Genomic DNA, 26,685 nt, shown 5'->3' with positions numbered 1-26,685 from the left:
ATGCTCACGGAGCAGCAACGCGTGCCAATTATTGCGCTAAACTAGTGGTAGAACGCCTTCTGATTGCAGCCGTAGTCAAAACAACCATGTTGGATGTTCCGGTGGCGGGTGGCGCATTGGACCGTACAGTATTTCTACACTATATCAACAGTGCATTACAGTGTACTATAATAATAATAAATATAATAATAATAATATGCTGTCCGTCTAACGTATACAACGATGACACGGCATCCACAAGAGACACGCGCAACATTGAGACACGTGCAACTGTGAAGAAACAATTACAAAAGATTGATATACTGTAAGCATTACGTGAGTACATGGATTAGATCATTAAAATTGGATCTAGTTAGCGCGTGGATACCAATACGTCACTACGCCTTCAGCAATAATACAACGTCATGGTGCCACGGCGAGATGCAGCAAAGCGGACAAAGGAAGTGGAGGGAGCATTGCGAGCGGAACGGACGCGACGCAAGAAACAAATGAGCCCGGCAAATATGAATGTTGAAATGCTGAAGAGTATTCAGCAATGGCGGTAAGCAAGGAGCGTAAGTGTACAAGCGAACAAAGCTCATCCGGCGGGATGAGGTGACCTGAATGCAAAAATGCCTTGCGCAGCACGGCGATCAGATACGAACCAAAGCCTCTAGAGACGTGTAACGCAGCATGGACGAAGAGCAATGCAGCGAGACGACGTTATGCAAAAGCGACAGAGCGCAATGCGGAGTGTACGCGATAGAAGCGATGCGATACGTACTGAAGCGCGATAAATGCAGCGATAACAAAAGAAGAGAAGCAGCAAAGAGCAAGCTCTTTGTGCTGAAAAAACGTGCCACCGCTTTCCTTCCGTAGAAACCATCTTTCAGCTCCCCAAACCACTACTATATCCCGAATGAGCTCCTTATGTTCACCCAATCTTTAACAGTACATTGTACAGTACACTACTGTATAGTGCTGGCCAAAATGATAGGGACACACCCAATTTGCATTGCTGCAAGCTCCTTTTGCCCCAATCATAAAACAGAAGGTGCTCTCTATACATATTGGTCGTGCTAACCACGATAAAAAGACGGTTTTATAAAAGCAAAAATAGCCTTGGAACTGTAAGGCCAAACGTGGATACGGCGGGGCCAAAATGATAGGGACAAGACGTTTTGCCCCTGCTCTGGCCCGCAAGGATGCGCGATCCTCCGTCTAGTGCTTTTTCGGACCTCCCCTAGCCAGGTAACATTCTCTGCAGCGGCGTTGCATTTGCTGGAATCTAAGCGATTTAAGGCACTGTAAGTCCGACGGCGCCGCGCACCCAGGGTGAGCTGGGGAGATCCAACCAAGTAGGGTGGTACAGTACCGAGAAGGGTACATAGACGGACACTAACGATTCAGCACAATAAAGGGGGGGGACAGAGGTCCATCTTTCCTTTCATGGAAGCATCGCAGATACCGCTACTATTCCTTTGGAAACTACCTTCTCTCTGTAGCTCTTGACGGTTTGTGCTGATACTAATAATGCCTACGGAACGAGAAAATGATGCAGTTGGCAGGCTACCTCGTTTAGAGAACTCAGACGACTACATCCTTTGGAAGCGTCGAGTTTACGCCTATATTCGACGTCATGATGCTGAACTTCTTGGCTTCAATCAAGAGCCCGCAAACAATACGCCTGCTATCCGCAAGAAGTGGTTCGAAATGATGACCCGCGCCAAAAGTATTATCGTTCTTTCCCTTGGAGACTATCCACTTGCAAAAGTTCGGACTATTGTCGACGATGACGATCGCACAGCTGAGGAGCTTTGGAATGAGATTGAGAAGATCTACACGGCTTCTAACACACAAGCCATTCTTAATATTCGTCAAGAAATGGATGATCTTCGCTACAAAGAAGGGTCCAGCTGGGATGAACACCTCAACAAATTTACTGAATTGCTGAGCAAACTCGCTACTTATGACGAAGAATTGTCCGATAAGGACAAAGCTTCAAAATTGCTTCGTACTTTGCCAGAATCGTTTAGCGGCTTTGCCATGATCGCGCAAGTCCAGGATCTCGAATTTGAGAGAATTGTGCAAGCTATGCATGCCGAAATTTCCCGTCGCAAGAGCATGAGAGCGTCCAGCTCTCGCTTGGAATCATCCACGAAGGCTACCACCGCCATTGCCAATGGAGACAGGAGCCGCAAAGATCGTCCTCCTGGCGGTCGAATCACAAAATATAGGCAATCAAACGACGGCTGCTACGTATGTGGAAAATCTGGACACTTCGCTTCAGAATGCTGGTACCGTGCGGATAGAAACAGCTCCCTTGGTCGTGCTCGCGGACCAGATCGCGGCCGTAGATACCGTGGTCGTGGAAGTCGTCGCATGTTCGGACAGAATCGTTCGCCTTCTTCTCGATTTTCTGGTCCCTCCTTTTATCAACAGCGTCACCGTTCGATGAGCAACACCTGGAACAATACAGTCAATGGTAGTCAAGGTTTCGTACCACAGCAACAACAGGGCGGACAGCCTCCGCAAGCCAACGCTCAACAATATCATCTTCGCCATCCGCCTTCGAGCTCAAACGATGGGAATTCTTTTCAGGGGTTTATGGCAAGGATCAAATACCGCACTTCAGTTGCGTCCATTAGCCCAAAGAAAACCAATGATGCTCTCATTGACTCCGGTGCCACACATAACTTCTTTCACTCCAAAAAGGGTTTTCAAAACTATCGTCGTCTCAGTGAGGAAGTCATCTCCGCTTCTGGAACAAGTAGGATCGTTGGAATTGGTGAGGTCTTATTGTCTCTTCACGGTGGCATGTACGTGGAAGCTTACCATGTACCGACCTTTGCAGAGAACATCATCTCTGTACACGGGCTGTCTAAGACATTTGACGTCTTATTCGCCACCAAAGATGAAGGCACTAGTCACTGCAGTGTCAACTTAGCTGGAACATCAAGAGTTGTTTTCGAGACCGAATCGCAACATGGACTGTACAAGATGAACATCTCCAATGACCAGCGAGAAGTTGCTTTCTGCTCTGCACAGCCGGAACCGGACAACTCAGGCCACTGCATTATTTGTACGACGGTTTTTCGCTCTTCTGATCACAACTCATTCCAGCCAACACCATTTTTTTCTCAAAGCAAACCATTTGAGTGGCATTACCGCACGGGACACCCCAGTCCCTCACGGTACCTCCGACTTGCTCAACTCTTCAAGGATGTACCACATTTCCCTCGAAAAACGTTGCAAGATATGCTTTGCGTCCCGTGTCAACTCGGAAAAGCACGTAGGGCACCTGTTAGGCGAGCACAGACAACCATTGTATCTCCGCTCGAACTTGTGCACGCCGATATTGCCGGTCCGGTCACGCCCACAACTGCTGGGAGCACTTACTCTCTCTGCTTTGTTGATTCGTTCACCGCAAAATCTGACGTGTTCTTCTTAAAGAAGAAGTCAGACCTTCCAAAATTTCTCACCGAATACAAGATGAGATCGGAGCGACAGACAGGTTTCCCCCTACGTCAGTTACGTCTAGATGGTGCCGGTGAGAATCTGAGCGGCGAAGTGCAAACATTTTGTAAGGAGAACGGGATCGAACTCAAGCCATCACCGCCGTATGCGCATCAGAGCAACGGTACAGCAGAAAGGCTGATACAGGAATTCTGGCAACGCACGAGAGTCCTATTATTTGCATCCAAATTGCCGGATTCTCTTTGGGCGGAGGCAATGCACCACGCCAATTGGCTCCGCAACCGTCTTCCGTCCACTCGAATTCAAGGTGACATACCAATTCTTCTTTGGTATCCGCACACAAGAATACACTTCAACAAGGTCCCCGTCTTTGGACAGCCCGGTTTTGCATTTCGATACCGCTCGGAGACGGTCCCAAACAAGAAGTTCCTTGCACGCTCCATGCATGGACATTTCGTCGGAATGGAAAGTGACGAGACTCTCTTTCGAATCTACGTTCCTGAGACCAAGTCGATCATGTTGACTACAGTACAGGACTTCCGACCATATCGTCATGAAAAGCTCCCTGGTGTTGCGTCTCTCCTAGACGGACATGCTCGACAAAGTGAGATTGAGAGCTTGAACAACAGTGACGGACAGGCTGAAGAGGTACTCATGAGAGCCTTTCACGCCTACGCATACACCAATCTAGCCGAACGATCCCACCACCGTGGACACAAGACATTCATCAAGCGCTCATTGCGCGTTGACCCACGCCTTCCACGCTCGTTCGCTGAAGCCATCACCTTCCCAGACTGGAGGCAGGCCATTGATCGCGAGTACCATGCTCTAGTCGATCGCCATACCTGGCGGTATGTGCACCGTACCGCGGACATGCACCCCGTCCCGTTTACGTGGGTGTTCAAGCTGAAGCAACTTGACGCTCAAGGCTTAGAGCTGCTGCCAAAAGCACGCTGCTGCATCCGTGGAGATAAGCAGCAACCACACATCGACTTCGACCCACTTAACACGTATGCGCCCGTAGCCAGTCATGAAGCGATAAGACTCCTTCTCGCGTTTGCAGCCGGCAACTGCCTCATTGTCGAAGGAGCTGATGTCGGAAACGCATATTTGTACGGCCACCTCGACGTCCCGATCATCATGCAGCAGCCTACAAACTCCACAGGAAAAGAAGCTTATCCCGGTATGGTATGTCTCCTACTCAAGTCCATTTATGGACTCAAACAGGCCGGGGAAATTTGGGGGTCACTGTTATGCACCACCCTTCTATCTTGGGGCTTCAAACTCTCAAACGTGGATAAAAGGGTGTTCTTACTGCAGTCTGGTGACAAGTTCGTAATTATTGTCGTTGTCGTCGACGATATGATGTTCATTTCCAACTCCAAATCACTGCTACAACGGATAAAGTACAAGCTCTCCGCGACATTCGATGTAAAACTTTTCGGACAGTTGAGCACGTTCATCGGATGGGAAATTACAGAATCCCAAGACGGAATCCATGTCGGTCAACAGCGATATGCAAGTGACATATTGTCAAAATGTGGCCTCGAGCGATGCAATGCAGTATGGGCCCCCTTGCCGTACAACGCTGATACTACTACTGCCCGTCACGGAGAACACATCCTCTCACAATCACAACACTCCGAATACCGAGGAATCATCGGCGAACTTATATACCTGGCAGTTTGCACACGACCGGATCTCTGTTTCACAGTCTCCGTCCTTGCACGCCACGTCCACGCACCGACGTCCCGCCATCAGACACTCTTAAAGCGATTGTTGCGATACATCGCCGGGACACTCGATTTCGGTCTACATTTCCCACGCGGCAACATCACACCGCAATCACTTCAAGCGCATGTCGATGCCGACTGGGGTGGATGTCAAGATACTCGACATTCGACAAGCGGATATGCAATTACTCTCAATGACGGACCAATTTTCTGGAAGAGCCAACGACAAACTGTCATTGCTCTGAGTTCTGCCGAATCTGAATATGTTGCGCTGTCGTCTTGTTCAAAACAGGTCACTTGGATCCGTCGCCTATTACAAGAAATCGCCACGAGAACTCCGTACCAGACCAATTCACATATGCTCGCGACACTCATTAAGTCGGACAGCACAGCGGCCATAGCATTGGCCAGAAACGAGCAGGTGACGGCAAGAAACAAACATATTGACATAAAGATGCATCACGTTAAGGATCTCCTACGCACCGGCCAAGTCGATTTGATTTACGTTGCGTCTTCCGAAAATATTGCCGACATGCTGACAAAATCAGTTACATGGAGAGTCCTGCACAAACTTCGTGCTAAAATGAACATGCAGACGTTAGGTGAAATTTTCCAAAACAACTAGGACCAGGAGAAGCAGAAGTCAAGAGCACGTATCAACAGCCCGTATCCTCGGCCATTCCACCGACACCAACCTAGACATGCGCTAGATGTCAAACCAATTTCTGTTCCGTACCACGGCCCACAGGCTCATATTTCGGTTTCGTACTAAGACATGAGGCCCACGTGCGTGCGTGCCAGATTGACGCGGTGAAATATAGCAAGGAGGAAACGGTTCATTGTTGTGCTCGAGAATCGGACAGACGGAGACGAGAACACCGAGCACGAGTTAGGTGCCATGGTGATCGTTGTGAGCGCGAGGGAGGCGCAGTGGACGCGACAGGGGCGCCGCATAGTGCTGAATCTGACGGTCAGCTCAAGGACGAGCTTTGAAGTGTCTACCCGAGGAGGGGAAGCGATTCGTGAGAGAGAGTGATTTAACATGCGCGCTAGTGTTTGCCCGAGGAGGGGAATCGATCTGTGAGAGAGACAGTGATTTTAATATGCGCGCCGCCGAGGAGGGGTGCTGGAATCTAAGCGATGTAAGGCACTGTAAGTCCGACGGCGCCGCGCACCCAGGGTGAGCTGGGGAGATCCAACCAAGTAGGGTGGTACAGTACCGAGAAGGGTACATAGACGGACACTAACGATTCAGAACAATAAAGAGGGGGGACAGAGGTCCATCTTTCCTTTCAGCATTGACTGCAAAAGAGATTGGAGCGTACCTGTTGTGATATTTTACTAGGCTTCCCAAACAGCCTCCTTCAGCTCTTCAATGTTAGAAAACTGACGACAATCCGCGTAAACAGCACGAGCCAGCAAACCCCAGAGGTTTTCTATAGGATTTAAGTCCGGGTACTTTGCGGGCCAGTCCATACCCGGCACTTCCTCTTCCTCAAAAACTGCTTAACATGATGCGCCCTATGAATCGACGCTCTGTTATGCATATATATCCACCCTGAAACGAGCTCTTGATCAACAAATGGGAACAAATAAATCTCTAAAGTTTGAATGTAGTCTTCTGCGTTTTGGTTTCCTTCTAGACATACCAGTTCGCATTATGTTCCCCACAAAAAGCCCCCAACACATGACTGAATCCTCGTCCCCCTGCCTCTTCGAAAACATAAGCTTTTCCTTCTTAAATCGTGCTAATAGAAGGCAAAGCCATCTGGTCCATCAAGATTGAATTTTTCTCGTCGGAACAGATGACACTGTACCATTCGGCGAGAGACCAGGTCAGCTTCTCGCTTGCAAAAAGTTCCCGTGCGAAAAGATGGCGTGGGAACATCATTGGAGCGGCGATCATCTTCTTGAACTGAAAATTATGATCGTTATGAAGCGTGCGGCGAGTAGATCTTGCAGAGACAGAGAGTTTTAGCTCCTTGCGTAGAGTGTTTGAGCCTTTGGTTGAGTGAGAAGCCGCCCGGAGCAGCCTTCTTTTATCCGTAGGAAAGAGTTTTGTCGATCTTCCTGGCGCTTTTTTCTTCCCATACTCCCCAGCGCACGCAAGAAGTTTGAAATGACATTTTTAGAGCGCTTCAGCCATGAAGCGATGTCTCTCATCGTCTTACCGCTTTCAGAAAGCCCAAAGATGATGCCTTTCTCATGCTCGTTGAGAGCGTTTCCCCGTCCCATATTTTTGATCTTTACACCGTATTTCTGCTGCAAAAGTGTCTGCAGGTCGCTCCGCAGAAGGTGCTCGGCCTGCTCACATTTTGGCGGAACCTAGTTTGCTTTTTGCGCCAAAACACGAGCGCGTCCTTTCTGTCCCTATCATTTTGGCCACGCCGTAACAGTTGCCCCTTCAATTCGGCAGGTTTTTTAACGCGACATGTGGCATTACAATATCATTTTGCAACGCTCTCTGCCATGAAACAGCTTCTACGTGGACTCCGTCATAAAAAAGGCCACACTAGTGTGGCCTTCTTTATGACGGACAGCTGTCTTAAGCTGGTCAAGTTTGCGCGGCAATTTCAAACTGGACCTACAGGCGGAAAGTGCGCTCTTTACAATGAGTCCATGATGGTATAAATCCGGTGTGCCGACTTGCCAAAGTAGACTCGTGACTGGCACGCAAGAGGGTCTTCGTTCCACATCCATTCTTCAAAATGGAAGACCATAGACGCCCCCAGCAGGCCATTTATGACCGCTTTGCTCACGCCTTGACATGGTGTCAACTCTCTCTGAAACACGAGCTCAGTTCCGGCATCATCAGGCGTGCATACGCTAGCTGGCTGGTAAAAGCCCTCGAGTCTCAGACGCAAAGTTCTTCCGACATCCACATTGAGCGCAGGTCTCCGGGTCGCCCATCGCTACTGCCCCTTGGTCATGAAGAGACCATCGTTGCTACAATCAAGGACTTCGCTGAAAACAACACCCCTCTCACCCGCATATGTGTGCGTGACCTGATCAAGACCTATGTGGACCTTCTTCCGCCGGCTGAATCCAGAGGAATTAAGATGCTCGATCGCCGGCCATCAGACACGTGTACCAACAATATTCTAAAGCGCCATGGACTGCGCACCTCATCGGTGCAGGTCGTAGAGGACAAACGATTGCTGGCGATAACCCCCAGCACTGTCACGGAGCACATTGCCCGTGTACAGGCAGCACTTGACAGGTGCAATATCCGCGATGCAAGGTGTATTTTCAATGTAGAACAGTCTGGCTCGTCGTTCGCTCGAATGGTGGGGCGCAGTCTTAGAAAGGGTATCGGGAAGCCATGACAGAGGCTGCAGCAAAGCAATTTGAGAACTAAAGGCCAACTGGACAGGGTCACAATCATGCCAGTCGTATCCGCCGCTGGGTCTACTTTCAAGCCAGTAATTGTCTACCCGAGCCAAGATCCGTATTATCGAAAGGTGTGCGGCCACTGGCAAGACCTCACAGCTGTACTGCCGGAATGCTATTTGTTTTATCGAGAGGTGCCAGGGGTAGACTCACCGATCATGATGCAGTGGGCGAGGAGCTTTGCGGACGAAACTAGTCATCTTCGTATAAATAACTAGAAGCTTCTCGTTATTTTGGATATCCAAAATATCGAGAAGCTTCCACCCATATGGGTATGGAGCGCATATTCAGTACTACACCCTCAAACTTTTGAGAGACAATAATACATTTGTCATCGCACTACGGGCTCACAGTTCAGATCGCCTCCAGCCGCTGGACGTTACAGTTTTTGGTGCCTACAAGTCATTTTTGCAGGCAGAAATTCACCGGGCGGCACGCATCAAGTCATTACTTAATGCATTTGATATTGGGACAATGATCATGAAGGCATTTGAAAAGTGCATGACCGTCAGCAATATCCGGTCCGGTTTTCGCAAGTGTGGCATTTGGGATCCCGTTGTTTTGGGAACTGATATTGAACCTTTGAAGCATCTCTTCGACGAGCAAGAGAACAGTAGTGCGCAGAACCCAACAGTTGATGAATTGAAGCGGTCATTTTTAAACCGCAGCCGGTCTTTGCTGCGTGATGCGGACGTGGAAGAATCGGGGACAATTCGGATCCGCACTTCCACAGGAGTCCATTTAACTTCCCAGGTAGTCCTCGACGCTCGAAAAACCAGAGAGGAAAGGCGTCAAACAGTTCGGAGGCGTTCTTTTGCCCAGAGCACGGTAACGGAAAACATCTGTGAGCCAGCTGCAGATCGAAGACGCTATTTGGAGCTCGCTGATGTGCGTCACGAGCGGCGCAAGCGTCTGCGATTGAGTAGGGATGCACGTCGCCTCCGCCAAAAGCATGCAGTGTGCAAGAGGAGGGTTGAAGATGCGACTGGGGCAGTTTGAGCATTTCCAAACAATCGAATAAAATCCAAAAAGGTAGGTTGGACTGGGCCTGCGCCGTGTCGGATTGAAGCAATGTTGTTTTTTGAAATGTTTGAGGAGGTCGAGTGTTTCGTCCACTGCTCTGCCACGCCAAGCCGGGTTTTGGTCTGGCCACGTCAGTCCCTTCAAAACTGAATAGTGATTCATGAGAGCCAATAACGGGCTTTAAATGGTCGGGTAGATTCAAAGATATGGTCACTGAAACTCTGGACTGCGTTAATTTGGCTGGTACAGTGCTGGTCAAAATGATACGGACACAGGCTATTCGCACTGTGGCAGCCCCCTTTTGCTCCACTGATAAAAGAAAAGAGGCTCTGCACACGTATTGGGACAGCTAAACGTGATAGAAAAACGGTTTTATAGAACAAAAATCAGCCTCGGAACTATAAGGCAAAACGTGTTTACGGCATGGCCATAATGATAGGGACAAGACTTCTACCCCAATATCTGGACCCCATGTATGCGCAATACTCACCTCCGTACTTCGTAGCACCTCCCTCGGAAAGGTAACAGTCCCTGCAGCGTCGTTGCATGGACCCCAAAAGGGATTTCAGTATTTCCGTTGTGATGTTATCCCAGGCTTCCCAAACGGCCTCTTTAAGCGCTTCGACGTTGTCAAATTGACGACAACCAGCGTATACAGCACGTGCCAACAGACCCCAGAGATTCTCTTAAGGATTTAAGTCCGGGGACTTTGCCGGCCAGTCCATAACCGGCACGTCTTCCCTCTCAAAAACTGCCTGACCCGATGTGCCCTGTGAATAGAAGCTCCGTCATGCATGTATATCCATCCTACGTCCAGCTCCTGAGCAATAAACGGTAGCAAATAACTTTGTAATGTCTGTATGTAGTCCTCTGCGTTCTGATTTCCTTCTAACAAGTTAGAAACTACGTTCTTGGAGCGCTGCACACGAGCAGCGATGTCTCGAATGGTTCTACCGCCTTAAGACCAGCGATAAGCCCCTTTTTCGTGCTCGTTCAGGACTTTCCCTCTTCCTATTTCTCCGAGGTACCAACCGACTGTTTTCTGCACAACCGTCTGCAGACCCCTCGAGTGTAGCCTTAGCATGGCCTTTACGCCTTTCGGCGGAACGCAGTTTGCGTTTTGCGCCAAAACGCGAGTTAGTCTCTGTTGTCCCTATCATTATGGCCATGCCGTAAACACGTTTTTGCCTTATAGCTCCAAGGCTTTTGTTATTCTATAAAACAGTCTTTTCCATCACGTTTAGCTCGCCCAATACGTGTACAGAGCTTCTTTCCTTCTATCATTGGAGCAAAAGGGAGCTGCCACAGCCCGAATAGCCTGTGTCCCTATCATTTTGGCCAGCACTGTAGTTGTCGAGTTACGACTGAAACTGTTATACACGTTTGGCTTTTTAGTTCCAAGGCTATTTTTGCTTTTATAAAACCGTCTTTTTTATCGTGGTTAGCACGACCAATATGTATAGAGAGCACCTTCTGTTCTATGATTGGGGCAAAAGGAGCTTGCAGCAATGCAAATTGGGTGTGTCCCTATCATTTTGGCCAGCACTGTACATACGAATGTCTTCAGGACCCTTACGAAACCCATAATGAAGAAATGGCTTTTCGCCACCTCTTCTTGTTAACCTCTGAGCATCTGCAGATCTCCATATCCTGCAACAAAATCGTCGCTCTCTGCGATGTCCACCCTTCCTTCCGCAGGACGTCTCCCTCCAACCCAACCTCGAGCTTACCTTCCACCTGCTCCCCCAGATTCAACACCTCCTCCATATCGGCCTCGTGCACATTCTCCTCCCCGTCATCCATCTCTCCCCGCCCCGGCTTCAAATCCGGCGACACGAAAGCCGCCATCATCCGATCCAGTAGCCGCTCATTCGGTACGATCTGCAGTCCTTTCATTTCCTCATACATATCCCAAGCCTCGTTCCGTTTGTTCTGCCGCACGTACCCCGCAATCAACGCCGAGAACGTCACCAGGTTAGGTGACACCCGGCTCCCAACCCGCTGCATCTCCTCGAACAAACGCAACGCTAGCTCCATGTCCCCCGACCGCACACACCCTCCGATGAACGCGTTCATAGTGACCCGGTCAGGTGAAATCCCGCGCTCACGCATACGCTTGAAGATCCGCCGCGTCGACACCAGGTCAGTTTCCTTCCCGTATCCATTGATTAGAGTTGTATACGTCACCACCGTTGCCACGTGCCCGTTCTCCTCCATCTCCTCGAGGAGACCTTCTCCAGCACTCGCCATTCCGCAACGACAGTGGCCATCGATCAATGTATTGTATGCCAGCGTGATGTCCTGCGGTGTCGCCTTCGCCCCTCGCGTTGACCCCAACACGTCCTTTGGCAGGGGGTAGTCGTCCTCGTTTTCACGACAGCGTTGCTCGTTGAACGCTTCCATCATTTCGGAAAACACATAGTCCGCAGCATCCATGTACGCGACCTCCCCTCGGCGTGCAAGCCCGCGAATAACTGCGTTGTATGTATCTGGTGGTAGAGAAATACTGAATCGTTTGCGTACAGAGCGAAACAGCCGCCACGCCCGCACCACCTCATTCTGTCCCAATAGAGCGCTAAGAATGGCGCTGACAGCAATCCCAATCTCGGCTTCGAGCTTGGCCGATTTTCCAGATTCCTCTATGCGCTTCACCATATAGTCTAATAGCTGCCCAGCTCGCTTGATGTCGCCGTTGAGCGCTAGGCCCGAAATCACAGTCGTGAATCCCACGGCCACATCTTTGGACATCGCAGCTGCTGCAGAATCCTCATAGTTTTCCCCCCTGGAGCGTGAACCTTTGCGACTCCACTTCTGCGCAGCAGCGGATGATGCGATCAAAAGGTCAGTTGCCAGCGTCCATTGCCTCGCCGTGACGGCAGTTTGGATGAGAGCATTGTATGTATATGCCGATGGTTTAATATCCCGACGGTTCATGTCTTCTTGTAAATTCAGAGCCTCTTCCAGTTTCCCTGATCGCGCGATTTCTCGCAATATCGGATTGTAGCTTGAAGCATTCGGAGCGAGTCCCCGTTTGCTAATATCTCGTAAAACCTGACCAGCTTTTCCCTTTTCTCCGCAGCGCACGTATGCATCGATGGCGGTATTGAGCACAATCAAATCAGGTTCGATTCGTCGACCGACAAGCCCATTCAAAACATTGGTAACGCCCTCTACGTTGCGTTGCCTGCCATGTGCTTTTATCAAGACGCTTACTGTAAATACCGTAAATGCCACTCCGTGTTTCTCCATCTTCTGCAGGGCATTGACAGCTATGTCAGGCCGCCCGAGTTCGACCGCTGAGTTGGCCATGTTTGTGACCATTTTCTCGTCCGGTTGACGACGTTGGAGTTGGCCTCCTTTCAGTTCTTTCTGTGAGCCATCTGCAAGAACAATGTATGTCTTCCACAACGCATTCATGGCCTTTTCTGCCTCTTTGATCCTTCCAGCGCGAGTCAGAACAGTGAAAAGGTGACAGGATGTTGAGCGCACGCAGAATAAGCCCGTGGACTCCATGGCATAAAATGTTCGAAGGGCAACATGCCATTGCCGACCTTTGCTTGCCCGGAAGAGCAAGCTGTGGAAGAAGTGGTAGACCAAGGCTGGTTCTTGTTCTTTTGTTTGGTTGGAGATTGCCTCTTCAATCCTAGTAATTGCAACTTCAAGCTGACCATTTTGCAGATCTTGCTCGACAGAATTAGCAAGAGGAGATGAATCAGAGGCGACGGGTTGTGGAATCTGCAACTGACAGCGGCAACGTGTTCGTGAAGGGAGACGAGGAGGCTTGATGACCTCAGAGAGGGGCGAGATTCGAGATCGTTGGCTATGTGCGTTGAGTGCGATCGGGACGTGCGATGCAAAAGCTTGCATCTCGGGTGAGGCAAGGAAAGAGAAAAGAATCCGTCGAACGACTAGCCATAAACGAAATTGCGCACTCCGCAGGGGGGTGCCAAACTCGGAAGGAAAGCGCCAAGGGCACATACAGGGGTTGCATAGAGCTGCCCGACCTCACAATAAAATGATTTTCTTACCAAAATACATCGAATCAGAACGCTTTTTTTTTTTCGGATCAATCGCCAGAAAGGTTGCGATTGATACTGTACCAACCCAGTATCTACAGCACTCCACAGTACGGTACCTGGGTGCGTTCTGAGGTAGGTGCCGAGGCTTACTCGTTTGAATTCAACATACGGTAGGGAGGTTGTCAATCAAGGTTGTGGATGCCCGCCTCTTCAGAATCGAGGTGCTGAGCTGCTGGTCCAGCGAAGGGCAAATGGTGACTTGAGACTCCTGTTTGCCATGCCTGCCCCACGTTCTCAAGCGGAACTTTCTGGTCTCGTATCGGAACTTGCAACTCTTCCGCACACATTTGCCGAGCTACACTCTGCCACACGAAACTCATCTTTGGTCTCACTTCGAGAGTCAGTCCGATCTCGTAATTTACCAGCCTCCGTCCGCACTCTCGTGCTACGCACAGTTTCCCGATTGCTCGGACCCTCCTCTCCGCCTGAAAACTCTTCGTGGACGGCCCTGCCTCTTTGGAATGAAGAGACATTGCGTTCGCTTTTCGCACTCCTTGTTGACGCACTGGACGGTGATGGGTTTGATGCCCAAGAAAATAAGCTTTCGCAGCTTCCGGTGACCGAAAATCATGGTGGAGACCGGTTGTCCAGTTTTGGAAAGCTCATGCTCACTTCCGAGGAGCAAGATGCCTTAGCAGCAGAAAACTCAGCTTCGGAATCGGAAGAAGAAAGCTTGTTCCCTTGTGTGGCCTCTATCTTCCCAAGCCCTCCAGAGGTGCCCTTCTCTCTACAATCCGCACTCGCCGCCTCAGAGCAAGCGCAGCTTGCCGCCGCACACGTCTCTCATGCGTTGGCCATCACTGGTCGTCATGAACGTGCTCCTGCAGTGAGAAAAGCTGCCTTTCTGGCCCTTTCAGCTCTTGTGCGCTCCATGCCTGAAGATCTTCTTGCTGCATTTCTTCCTGGATTAGTCTCAAACATGGCGAGAGTACTCCAAAATTCTGCGTTAGACCAAGCCCCGATATTAGTCGCCGCTTTGGACACTCTGGTTTCTATCGTATACGGCGTCTTTCCACCGAAAGAGATTACACATGCAGCCGTAAACGGCCATGAGAGGTCTTTTGCAGAAGCACTAGAGGAGCACCGCATCCGTGAATCCCCTACAGGAAGCGCGCGAGAGGGTGCCACAGGGATGGCTGGCGTTGCTGACACGCCACATGTGGAGAAATCCTCGCGAACTAGTCTTTTGATTGCACGGAATGCTTCGTGGTCAGCCGCCGCTTCAAGGGAAGTTTCGCTACGTCTACGCCTTTTCCTGGAGTCGCAAACTGGGCCGTCTTGCCATAACAGCGTGCGTGCCCGTTTGGCCGTTGCCCGTTTTGTCCGTATATCTTTGATGGATACGTCATCGCTTTCAGTTGATCAGAGAACTCGCTGCTTGTTGATATTTGCTCTTGTAGAACTCGCTGGAGATGAATATCCCATCATTAAAAATGAGGCCTTGCGAGCTTTCAAGAAGCTTGTCAAGGTTGGTGAGGTCAGACTGCGAGAAATCGAAACTTGCTTCAAGGCAGTACTAACCTGTGTTAACCGCCAAGATGCTTTTGTCATAGTCGGCAAGGCTAGGGAAAGCGATGAAGTGATCTTGGGCAACGACGGATCCGCATCAAAGAATATCGCAGAATGTACGATTGCCTGTTTGCTGAAGAGGAAGGATGAGACCTTTCGGGTCAAAGTTTGCAAGGGCTTTCTGCGCATCTTTCTCCCCTCGCATGATATACAATCTGAGAGAGCAAGTTTTATTGTGACACCGTCAGATTTTGCATTTTCCCTTGTTCGAGTTGGAATAAGCGGTTTCTGTGAAATGTTGATGTCCACACATCAGGTTCTCTGGAACGAAAGTGGTGACCCAGAGGATCAACAATTTTTGAAGCTCAGCAATGTTGTCCTAGAGACAAGTTCTCAAATTGGGAGAGCTGGTTTGCTCTCATCAATTTTCACCACTCTCTTGTCTCATGGGTCCAAGAACGAGGATGGGGAAGAGGATCCCGGTTCCGGTGAGTCGGCAAGAAGAACGGACTCGTTTCACTTTGGGTCTGCATTCAAGTCTAGAGCGCACGCAGTCCTGATCCTTCAAGCAGCTGTCCGAGGTGCAATTGCGAGGAAAGAGATACCGACAAACGAAATGAAAGAGCACGTTAACCATGTCATGCAATGCGCAAGAGATGTTTTGGGTACCATGACTTGTTTTTTTCTTCCGGCTTTTGAGCACGATGTTTCTGATGGGCTTACTTCAGTCGATGATACAATGATTAGCTTGAAGCATTGCATTTTGCACTGCATGTCGGCGTTGATTCAAGACATGTCAGATATGTACGAGCGACAGCTGTCGAAACCACTCTCTTCTGACGTCGTCCTACTTGTGCTAATCAGTCTGCTGAAAGACGTTTCTCACGGGGAGAAGGGCATTCACAACGCCGCCCATACGACATTGGACAAGATAGGGAAGACGGTTAGATGCTCCAACGCCAGAGCTCTACTGGGTCGGCATTTGAACTACTTGATATCTCGCGTTGGGAGGCATCTCGAGGAGCGATGGGCCATTGATGTCCTTACCTTTATCATTGGGACAAGAGGGGATGCCGTCAGTGAAGAAGCCATTCTCTTGCTCGATAGCACGCTCCGTGATTTAAACAATAATCTGGCTGGTGCAGGGAACTCTCGAGCACTCAAATCATTAGGGGCAATCGAAAGTGTTCTGGCGACGGCTGTTCGCCAAAGCCGCACCACTACATCTCAGAATAAGGGAACGGAGCCACCGGCTATGTATAGCAGCGGTAAGAAAGAATCTAATTCCGAATTGCACATAGCAATGTTGCGCAAGAAGCTCCTCTACTATTGTACAGATGACATGGCTTACTACCACGATTTATCAGCGAAAGAGCAGACGGAAGCGGAAATGGAAGAAAAGCTGAATGAAGACAACTTCGTGCGAAACGCGTTTGAGCAGGTCGCGCTGAACACTCTGGATGGGATGCGGGATTTGCTCGTTGGTCGTCCGTGGAACGTTCGAGCTGCTGCGCTTGGTTGTGCAACCTGGGCTGTTTATTTGCTAGAAGACAATCAAACGGAACTGTTACCGCATGCGGCCACAATCTTGCCGTTAATTCCGGATCAATTCGCAGTTCTCCAGGGAAAACTTTCCAAGCGAGAAGGTTTACTGCAACGTATGAATCAAAGAAGGCTTCGAGGGCGAGAAAACGCCGAGCAAGTTGACGAGCTAGTCAAATACTTGAACGGAAAGGGAACTGAGCTTCCTGTCGTTATCAAAGCTTGTACCCTGCTTTCTGCTCTCGCGCAATGTGCAGGAGGGTTCATTCGGAACAGATTTGTGAAACTGATTTACCCGAAAATGAGACCACTTTTGCGTCTGGCGTCATTCTTTCCAACCCTGCTTATGTCCGCAACCATGAATTCCAGTGGAAACCCAATTCCCCCTCCTAGTTACGGGGCTATGTCTGCGTCCGATGCATGTCTGGAAGCAATTTCCTCTATGGCGAATGTGCTACCAGAATCTCTAGCTCCTCACGCTTCCAGCATTGTGAAATATCTGGCGGTGTATTTCGACTCGCGCAATGACCCACGCTTAAATGACAAAAGGAATGAAAGACACTTGAATAGATCCATGATAAGACATGAAAGAGAGCGATGGGAAAAACGTGCCCAATGGGCCGAGTCAATAGTTCTTAGGTTAAAAGAAGTGAATGCTGGGGACGTTTTGACCGGCCTACTCTGCAGTGACAAGTCGACGCCAACAACTGTGCAGTGTCGAAAGGCCTCCCTACATAGTACGCAAGTACGAAGCAATCGTTCTGTCATGCCATGACGTGAGCAGCACGTCATTTAAGGCAATGAAGCAGTATTTTTTTGGATGAGGATCAAGTGTAGGTCAAGATAACTACGCGACTCTCACCGGTTTGAAATCGACGCGCAGCTGGTTGCGAAAAATCAATCACAGAGCATGGGCATACATCGGCAGAGGAGACCATCGTTAGCAGTCCGTGGCCGTATGCAAAACGAAAGCGATGATACACAGGAGATTAAGTGCGCTTACCTGATGGGTCTGGAGTTTGAAAGCCACGCGAGAGGGTGTTGAACAAGAAGGAGCTATGCGTAAAAACGGCGAAACTACTTTCTGGCCTGCCCGCCAGGCTCAAGAAGAATTTCTTCCCCCTCGCAGCGAGCTCCTCTTCAGTTTCTCTGATTTCGCTAAACAATGCGTCTGGCCCTGGAGCGATGGTTCCGAAGTCCACGCTCGGGTAAAGGTCCATAACATCTTCTTTCGGGGATCGCTTGTCGCAGACGTGGACACCATTTCGTTCACGCAATGACTCTTCAGCGATAAGAGAAATAGAGAGTGCGCTCGCCTTAGAAAGAGCGATGGTGGCGGTTTGCAATGTGCGGGACAGCGGGGATACGAAGGCGCACTGCGGTACAGGGAAAGTTTGCAGGAGACGCGAACCTGCAGCTACAGCCTGCAGACGTCCTCTCTGAGTTAACCTTGCGTCAGTGTGCTCCTCATTTATGTAAGGACAACCCTTCTGCTTCAGAGCGCATTTGCACGGCGTGCCTTCGGTATGCTTCATTGCCGCGAAAACTGCTCATTAAGGACACGGCGATGGATTAAGGCAATTGTTAGCTTTCAAAAAGGTACGTTGAGGGCCAAAATGCAAGGGTGACGCGAATATTGCGATGCTTACGGTTGTGAGTAGCTTGTCCATGACGGACAAGGTGAATGACCTTTTGAGACTCTCCCGGCTTGAGCATGGCGGTTGACCCAGGCTTCACCTCCTCGCACGTAATGACAGTATCCATTTCGACTGGGCGATAAAAGCACACACAAAGTGTCGGTTTGCTTCGCCGTTGTTGGAAGTGTGTAAGGGACGGTGCGGCGAACCACGCTTTATCAGTTTACAAGGCACTGAAGGGGATACTCGAGAACTGCCCCGATAGCGCGAGAGGTGGTTTTCTGTAATCTGTTTTTATGTCTTAAAGGAAAGAACGGCAACACGGAGGGAAATGAAGGACGTGTTGGCGTGGACTTCCTGCGGAACGTGTGGCAGAACGTGTGGCTGTGGGGTTGTTGCCGGATGCTGGCGCATTCTTACAGTATGACTTATGATGCATCCTGTACACGTCACGCCAACTTCGGCGCCGTCCTGCTAATACACCAACAGGGCTACGCGTTGGCCGACTTGCGAGGATCCGCCGAGATATTTTCTCTGCAGTCGAGTCCCCAAGGCGCAGCATTCCAATCTCCTGGGGAGCTTACTGCATATCCTTCCTGCTTGAGCTGTCTCTGCAAGAGCCGCAGGTCTCCCACTTCTGTGGAATCATGTGAGCCGTCCTGCTCTTGCGCAATCGCTTAAGTAACATGCATGTGATTTTGAACATCGCATGCCGCATGTAAAACCTGATAAGTCTGTCCGATGTTTCTGAATAGCAGTCGTCGACTGCAATCATTTCATGCTGCTTCCACTACGAGACCCCAATCTTCGCTCGATGTCGAGACTTTTCTAGCTCATCGCCCCTTTTCCTCAAATGCTATCTAGTAGAACCATTCGCAGGCGCCTTATTGGCCCCAGACGGCTCTCGAATCACTCCCTCCTCTGTACTTGCCCCTCCGGTATCCCCATCTAACCGGGTACCCAGTCCGGCCTCACCCGTCCCAGCTTCCCCTTCATCACTGCCCCTCTTAAAAAAGGCCATAATCGGCCGATTGAACATCTTCCCCTTCTCCTGCGCTACATCTCTCAGCAGTTCAAATCTTTCAAACCCCCCCTCTTTCAATAAAATCTCTTTAAACTGCTCCGGTTTAATCTTGAGGTCCTGCCCAAATTTTCGATTCGCTCCCCGTATCTTCTTCTGCCTTGCTCGCTTATAGCTCTTTTTCGGCTGCGGCTCCAATATCAGTACCCCGCCCGGGCGCAAACAGTCGCTCATACGTCGGAATAAACGCTTCAATGCAGCGTCCCCGCCGTGCAAATGAACCCACTTCGTCACGCTCAGACACAACACGACGTCGTACGCGTGGTGCTCCATAGCGGTCGTACCAGGCTTCTCAGCTGCGAAGTTCTCGCAGCGGAAGCAAAGGTTGAACGGAAATTCCTTTCCCTCGTGCACTTGCTCGGGCTCGGGGGGCGCTTGCACTAGCTCGACAGGCGGTCCTTGCACAACATGGCACGAGATAGGTATAAAATCTTCATCCGACTCGTTTTTTCCCCCTGTCGCGCGAAGCAAGGCGACGGTGGCTCGGACTCGCTTGCGAGCTTTAGCGACCAAGCCGGCGTCGATATCGACCCCCACCGCAGAGGCGACACTGGGGGCGAGGCTGGCTGTGACGGCGCCATCATTGCAGCCAATATCCAGAAGGACAGGGGATTTGTAACGTCCGAGGAGGGGAGTGATGACGGAGAGGCGGTCGTCTGAGGTGGGGGAGTGGCCGGCGTGGCGGCGGTGGTAGTAGTTGAGATAGCTTCCGTGCGAGGAGGGGGCACCAGAGAGAGGGACCTTTGCTCGGGAACGCTTTGAAGGAGGCGGAGAGGGGATGCGGAGACGCTTTCGGGGGTTTGCGGGTTGCGTTGGCATGGTGTCGGAGATAATCAGGGGGAGGGAGGCGGGTTCGGGAGGAGAAGAGACGAAGGCGGCGGGGAGACGATGAAGAAGAGAGGGTGTTGGAAAAGAAAGAAAATTCAGGGGGAAAGGAGCCTTGCTGGCGCATGGTGAGTGGACCTCTGTGTGAGGCAAGTGGCGGCAAGCCTCGCTGCCGTGTTGCCTCTGTGTCTCCGCGTCATGAATGCATCACCCCACCCCACCCCACCCCATCCCCCCCCCATCCTTGCCGCTCTCCCCATAGTGCAAAGTCTGCATTCCAACACCCTCCACCTCCCTCCCCATGTCCACACCCGATACGCCTGCCGGCCTCACCGTCTGATCCGGCGGGCACGCTGTAGCTTGCCAGGTCGGTAGCACCCTCCTTCCTTCCCCCTCCCTCCCGACCCCCCATGAATCTCAAGGACGAAGAGTGGGAGCCTCTGCCAACCGATACTGATATCCTCCGAAAGGTGCGTAGCCATTTCTACTATCCCGTGCCGCCCAATCATTCCCCAGCGCACCTCGGTTTCTAACAATTCTCCCCACCCTTGTCTATTCCTGCCCACCAGGTCCGCGCCGCGGCCAAATCGTGCGTCTCCACTCACGATCTCGCCAACCTCCGCGCAGACCTCCTGTCAGCCCCCTTCAGCGGCGCCGTGCCGCACGAAGTGCGAGGCGCAGTATGGTTACTTCTGCTGCGCTTACGTGTTGAGTCCCTGCTTTCAGAGGATGCCGCCGCCTTTGCGCAAAGCGCACGCGATGCCGTCGCAGACCACAACTCTAAAGAGCAGATCGAGAAAGATGTTGAGCGCACCCGCCCGGGCCTTGCTCGATTTAAGCAACCAGCGGTCAGGGGCGCCTTGTTGAGGTTACTTAGTTTGTTTTGCGCGAGGCACAAGGTGGGCTATGTGCAGGGCTTTAATGAGCTGCTCGCACCATTTGTGTTACTGGCAGATACCGGGGGGAATCCGAGGATTGTCTTCGCCCTTTTTTCCGAGTTTGTGAGTAGGTTTGCGCCGTGGATGCTCGAGACATCCGAGTCGCGTGTCTTCGATCTACTCAAGCGAATGTTTAAGTACTTTGGGAGGTTATTGTTGTATCACGATCCGGAGCTGTACTGGCTCCTTGAAAGACATATGATGACTCCTGATCTATATGCCACATCCTGGTTTGTCACGTTGTTTGCGAGGAACTTTACCGTCGAATCGGTGCTAGCCCTCTGGGATTTACTTTTATTGGAGGACAATCCCCTTGGGACTTCGTTTTTCGGAATCGCCCTATTGTGCTCGAAACGGGAGGAGCTCCTTTCGGTGGATGAAAGCAGGATTCCAGAGACCCTCATGATGCTCACCGCCAACTCTCCGGAAGAGGTGAGGAGGTTGTGGGAAATTGGGAGCAAAATGAGGACGGTACATACCCCACCCTCGTTCCAGCGGCTCATGACAGATAGACTACTGCAAACCCCTGGCCAGCATACGCGGGTAGGATTGTCGGCCGCACGCGCCATGCAGGCATCTGTTTGTTTGCAGACTACCCCTGACGATCTCGTGGCTGGCGATGCTAACTACTTTACATGGGACTGTCGCACACAAGACGAATACAGTGCAGGGCATCTTGCACAGGCCGCATTTCTACCGCTTGATGCTTTGCGACAGGCAGATGGAAAGCTAACGAACGAAACAAACGAAGCCGCGCGAGCTGAACTACAAGCCGCTGTAGACCTTTGCGAGCCGCTCAAGGATACGTCGCACATATGTCTTGTCGGCTCAGGCGTCAAGGAAGAAGATACCATGGACATAAACATGTTGGCTCTCTATCTCACCAGAATTGGGATAAAATACGTATCAACACTGCGTGGAGGTTTTCAAGAAGCCTTGCATGCCGCGACAAATTCTGAAGACAACTTGAGCGGGGTCGAGCTTGTTGATTTTGATAAAAAGAAATACGAACGCGCGCGAAAAGCTCGCATCACCGCCCAGGCAAAGCGAAAGCATAATGCTGGGCGAAGGAAAGGAAGTGCGACACGGGAAGGTCACAAGTACGCTGGGGATGGCTTTGCCACGGACGATCGAAAAGTCGACACTACACAAGACGATTCCCCCATGAGAACGTCTGGGAACCTTGCATCAGAGCGCGGAAGTAGTTCGCCAAGCGGGATGCAGAGCATCTCGTCGTTCCTGGAAAAGACAGATGCCGAGGTATCTCGAGCTCTCAACAAAGCACTGAGCGGTATGGGGCTGAAATATAGTTTGTCGACCATGAGCTCAAGGGTATCAGGTGAGCCGACAACACCATCATCAGCCTCCACAACCTCGAGTTACAATCCTTTTTCTCCTAATTCAATTGTTTCACCGGAGTCAATGGGAAACCGAGGGTCCACCTCTGCGCGGGGATCGAGTTCGAATTCTTCCTTAAAGAGAACAGAAGGTCCTCAGTCAAAGAAAAGTTCTGGTGAACCCAAGTCTCGGCGGTCACGACCTTGCGCTAATGGCAGCCGTAGCTGGGCAGATGGCACAACAGACAAAAACCTACCAGTCAACAGCAGTCCAAGATCAACTGCAACTTCACCAGCCACACCCAGCCCACGCCCCGGGGTTCAGTCAGATCACACTAATACGTCCACTGAAAGCCCAAGCCGGCAAAGGCAAAGCTCATCTGGATTGTTCGGGGGTCAGAAATCCCCCTGGGGCCGCGAAGCGAAACCTGGGTGGCTTGGCGATAGCTCGTTATCAATGTCGTTGTCGGCAATGCCGAAAGGATTCACCGTTAATGTCATGGATGATCGTGTAATGGCTGGACTGCGTCTGTTTCCATGCAAAGCGAGGTCTGATCGTAACTATGGGCAAGGCGGGCGTAGTGCGGAATTCAAAAGGCGTTATGTCGGCGTTTCTTCCAATTACTTTTTACTACTATGCCCATACAGCAATCGACACCATTTGCTGGAAGTGAAACTAATACGCTATTTACAGGACATCTCTCGCATTACTTTCAAGAGAAACCGACCAGAAGTTGTGACATTTGAGGTTTTATCAAGCAACGAGAGCAATATTACACCTGAATTTGTGGTTTGCTTAATGCCTGATGGCCTAACTGAGTGTGTCGCACTCATCAAAGAGTATCTTGCAGAGGGGGGTTTATCAGAGGAGGTGGGGTCATCCAGCCCGCAAGGCATTGCGGCATCTTCCGGACAGTTAGAAAGCGATGTGGGCAATGATCGACAAGATGTTGAAGAGGCAGCTCGCGTTTCAGGACATAGTACCTCTCCGGTAGGTGGGAACACTTTTTTTGCAAAAGACCGAACAGAGTATGATACACATACAGCATTAGGCAGTCACGCACAGAAGCCCACGGACGGTACTCAGGCCTCAGGTGTAGAAGGCAGGCACTCTGTGAGTAGAAAATCATTGGATGGCGAGAGTGAAGAGTTTGGAGAATTTCAGGCGGCTCCTCGTCCCGGGTGATAGAGATGAATCATGGAGATACGCACATGTTTATCGATTTTCCTATCGTTGGGCGTCATACCACACCCACAGTCTGAATTTGCGAGTCTATCTTTTTTTGGTCCCACTAACGGTTGGCAGTCATTTCACTAAAGGCAATAGGTTGCTCTATTGCATATTCGAGTTTAGGCTTCTCAAGAGACGTACCAATAGTACAAACATTTGTAAAATCTGGCTGTAACAAGAACACAAAAGCTCCTAGTACTTGATTTGTTGTGGCCTCTAGTCCAGACTTTGTGCATTAGAAACGAACTGTCAATCGGCTTCTGTCTCAGATCCTGTACATGTTCATAAAAGAAAAACACCAAGTGGAGCTTTGCAGAGCCTTGGCCTGTGCTCTCGAATCTGTGAGTCCTGCCCCATTACCAATTACCCACGAATGGCTATGGCCACACTGGCAACGCAGGCCGCTTGCACGTCTCATCAACTGGAAATTTGATGAAGCAAAAGAGGAACTGCATAGAGTGCCTCGAATAACACAATTGCTCGAATTCACGTGGGGACTGGGAAATGGGCGACTCCGAAAAACATAAATTGTGAACACACAAATTCCCTTTGTGTATGTGTGTCGTATTTTGTGAGCTGGCACGGAAATGCATGTGACCCAAAAATTTGTGTAAGACACGCATAATGCCTATACAGGGGGGGGTCGCGATATAGTGCTACCCTGTGTCAGTGGGCCGAAAACAGCACTATATCGAACCAGGCACTGTTAGATAATGAGATTTACGGCTTTTTTGCAGCCACTTCCTTGCATCACTGCTCAGAAAGACCGCTCGCAGGACGCCATCACTCATGCTTTGTATCTTCACTACAGACTCAAGTCTAATCAAGCATTTCTGTTATTAGTAGCTGCCGAGCCGTTGCATTGACTTCCTCCTTTTTCGCCGCCATAAATGCCAGCCTACACTTTTGCAGATGTCCAATTGCATCATCGACCCTGCCTTTTTCCGCCATAGTCTCTATTCGAGTTGGCAACTGCATAATATCTTTCCGCGGCGGCAGCGGCTCTCGGGCAGTACACACATGTCCATCCAACTGCCTCCCTGGAGACCCTTCGTTTTTGGCTCAAAATTCGTGCCACCCGCAGAAGGGTAGCACTATATCGGAGCTGGCACTAACAAATATGGCACTATATCGCGACCCCCCCTGTACTGTACACTACAGTATATACACGTAAGACACGCATAATGCCCATAAACCTCCATTGAAGTGTCGGCACCCCGGCGGACGGATTCCATTACCCCTTTCACTGCCCTATATCCTATGCTACCAAAATGAAAATTCTCCTCCTTATTTTGCTGTTGCAACGCGCAGGACAGCGGGGTTGGACGGCGGCCGATACGAAGAACAGGACTATGCGGAGGGAGGGCGGATAGAAAAAGAGGTGAGCTGCGGATGGGTGCGATGGTTGATCGCGATGGTTGACCGCACAGATCGCAGAATCTTTGAGCAGATGGTATGATATCTGGTGGGATAGGTGGGTGCGGATGTGCGTTTGTGTCTGACACAAACACCCCCAGTTCTAGTTTTGAGCACAAACCGGGAGCCGTACGACGAGCAAACCGGCGGCTTGTGTATACAGTTGTGGGAGTATTCATCGCGCGAGTGAGGGAAATGGAAGGGCGATGCACTGCAAGATGATGATCAGCATAAAGTTGCTGGGCGCTTTTCTCCGCTGCCTCCTCTCTGTTTATTCCTCTTCCATCTGCCCCCCTTTATCCTCCCAGTCCCTTCAGTGCGAGCTACTACCTACACTCCATATTCCCGCGTCCTTTCATCGCTTGCCCTTCGCGTGTCACCCATCGCTGGCACCCCTTCGCCCTTCGCTAATTGGGAAACTGACACCAGTTCGCGTTCGCATTCGGATAGGCGTGTCCCTGTATCTCTACAGTGGCTAGTCTTGTCGGTTTTGCTCCTCCTGCTTCGCCCCCACGTCTTGATACTGCGCAAGCACATTTTTGCTTTATTTCGGAAGACGTTCTCACAACAGTACAGTTGTGAAGATTTGGACTGTTGTGCACGTGTAAGCGGTGTGGCGTTTTAATGCAGACTTACACTTTGGGTGAATACAGTGTTTATGGCCTATGTGTATTGAGCCGGAAGGGTCACCAGCATAGATTAGGGTGTGCGTATGAGGGAACACACACATATAGAGAGAAAGCAGACAGCGGGAGAGGAGTGCGACATTGAATCGGAAATAGGAAGGGTCATGGGCAAATGCAGAAGCCAAGGATCGCGGAGGAGATAGTGCACGGAAGGGATATGCAATGAGGCGCATGACGATGCGCAGAACGGAAAGAAACGCGAGCGAGCCTAGGTATTTATACAGCTTAGACGAGAGCTAGTAAGAGAAAAGAAAAGGAGGACACGCACGGGAGGACGAGCACCCGAGCCAGCTGATGCTGAATACCTTTGCCGATACGGAACACGTTTTGCCAAACCATCTAGTACCACCTCATAACACTTGAAGGGAACCAACCTGCATCCTTGCCTCAGGATGACCAGTGAAAAACTCACAGTTATGGGCCCAGCGGTTCTCTCATCATCAAGCAGAGGTGGTTCATCAAGCCATGATCATCCCCCGACATTTACTACCAACTTCACAGTCAAATCTAAGTACAGGGATGAACTCCGCAGATGGATTGAAATGCTGAACATGTTTGCAGAAGTGGACACCAAGTCAAGGGCTATGCTGAACGGGGCTGGACCCCTAATCTATAGGTCGTGCGATGATTTTGCTCAGCAAATGATACAAAGTGCTGAGAAGTCGGGAATCGTTTGTATGAAAGGAAACAGAAACGATCCAAACAGGGAAGCCCTTGTGGAACAGATAATTAACATCATAGCCAAAGATTCACCCACCGAGCTCATGCGCATGGAAGTAGAGCTGCTGAACGACATCCAGAC

At 50.5% G+C, this 26,685-nt stretch overlaps 6 protein-coding genes; 3 read left to right on the top strand and 3 right to left on the bottom strand.

The window, feature by feature from the left end:
• Window positions 1-10,990: 10,990 nt before the first annotated feature.
• On the bottom strand, window positions 10,991-13,580 carry CHC_T00007367001 (hypothetical protein). XM_005710958.1 is given in 2 exon segments: window positions 10,991-11,174; window positions 11,175-13,580. The coding sequence occupies 1 exon segment, from the start codon at window positions 13,578-13,580 to the stop codon at window positions 11,175-11,177; it is 2,406 nt and encodes an 801-aa protein (XP_005711015.1). The 3' UTR covers window positions 10,991-11,174.
• Window positions 13,581-13,898: 318 nt separating this feature from the next.
• CHC_T00007366001 (hypothetical protein) lies at window positions 13,899-17,507 on the top strand. Its single transcript, XM_005710957.1, has one exon. The coding sequence runs from the start codon at window positions 13,899-13,901 to the stop codon at window positions 17,505-17,507; it is 3,609 nt and encodes a 1,202-aa protein (XP_005711014.1).
• A 52-nt stretch (window positions 17,508-17,559) lies between these two features.
• Window positions 17,560-18,650, bottom strand: CHC_T00007365001 (hypothetical protein). XM_005710956.1 is given in 4 exon segments: window positions 17,560-17,615; window positions 17,736-18,278; window positions 18,382-18,496; window positions 18,497-18,650. 3 exon segments carry the CDS (start codon window positions 18,494-18,496, stop codon window positions 17,560-17,562), a joined length of 714 nt encoding a protein of 237 aa, XP_005711013.1. The 5' UTR covers window positions 18,497-18,650.
• Window positions 18,651-18,663: 13 nt separating this feature from the next.
• Window positions 18,664-20,578, bottom strand: CHC_T00007364001 (hypothetical protein). The gene is made up of 3 exons (XM_005710955.1): window positions 20,558-20,578; window positions 19,240-20,389; window positions 18,664-18,827 (listed from the first exon to the last, which is right to left on the bottom strand). The coding sequence occupies exons 1-3, from the start codon at window positions 20,576-20,578 to the stop codon at window positions 18,664-18,666; spliced, it is 1,335 nt and encodes a 444-aa protein (XP_005711012.1).
• A 603-nt stretch (window positions 20,579-21,181) lies between these two features.
• CHC_T00007363001 (hypothetical protein) lies at window positions 21,182-21,280 on the top strand. The gene has a single exon (XM_005710954.1). It carries the CDS (start codon window positions 21,182-21,184, stop codon window positions 21,278-21,280), a length of 99 nt encoding a protein of 32 aa, XP_005711011.1.
• A 17-nt stretch (window positions 21,281-21,297) lies between these two features.
• Window positions 21,298-23,969, top strand: CHC_T00007362001 (hypothetical protein). XM_005710953.1 is given in 2 exon segments: window positions 21,298-23,736; window positions 23,737-23,969. 1 exon segment carries the CDS (start codon window positions 21,298-21,300, stop codon window positions 23,734-23,736), a length of 2,439 nt encoding a protein of 812 aa, XP_005711010.1. The 3' UTR covers window positions 23,737-23,969.
• The last annotated feature ends 2,716 nt before the right edge of the window (window positions 23,970-26,685 follow it).

This window comes from Chondrus crispus, genomic scaffold, assembly GCF_000350225.1.
Source record: "Chondrus crispus Stackhouse genomic scaffold, scaffold_71, whole genome shotgun sequence".
Classification (NCBI taxonomy): domain Eukaryota; phylum Rhodophyta; class Florideophyceae; order Gigartinales; family Gigartinaceae; genus Chondrus; species Chondrus crispus.
This window is presented reverse-complemented; position numbering and strand designations above follow the sequence as displayed.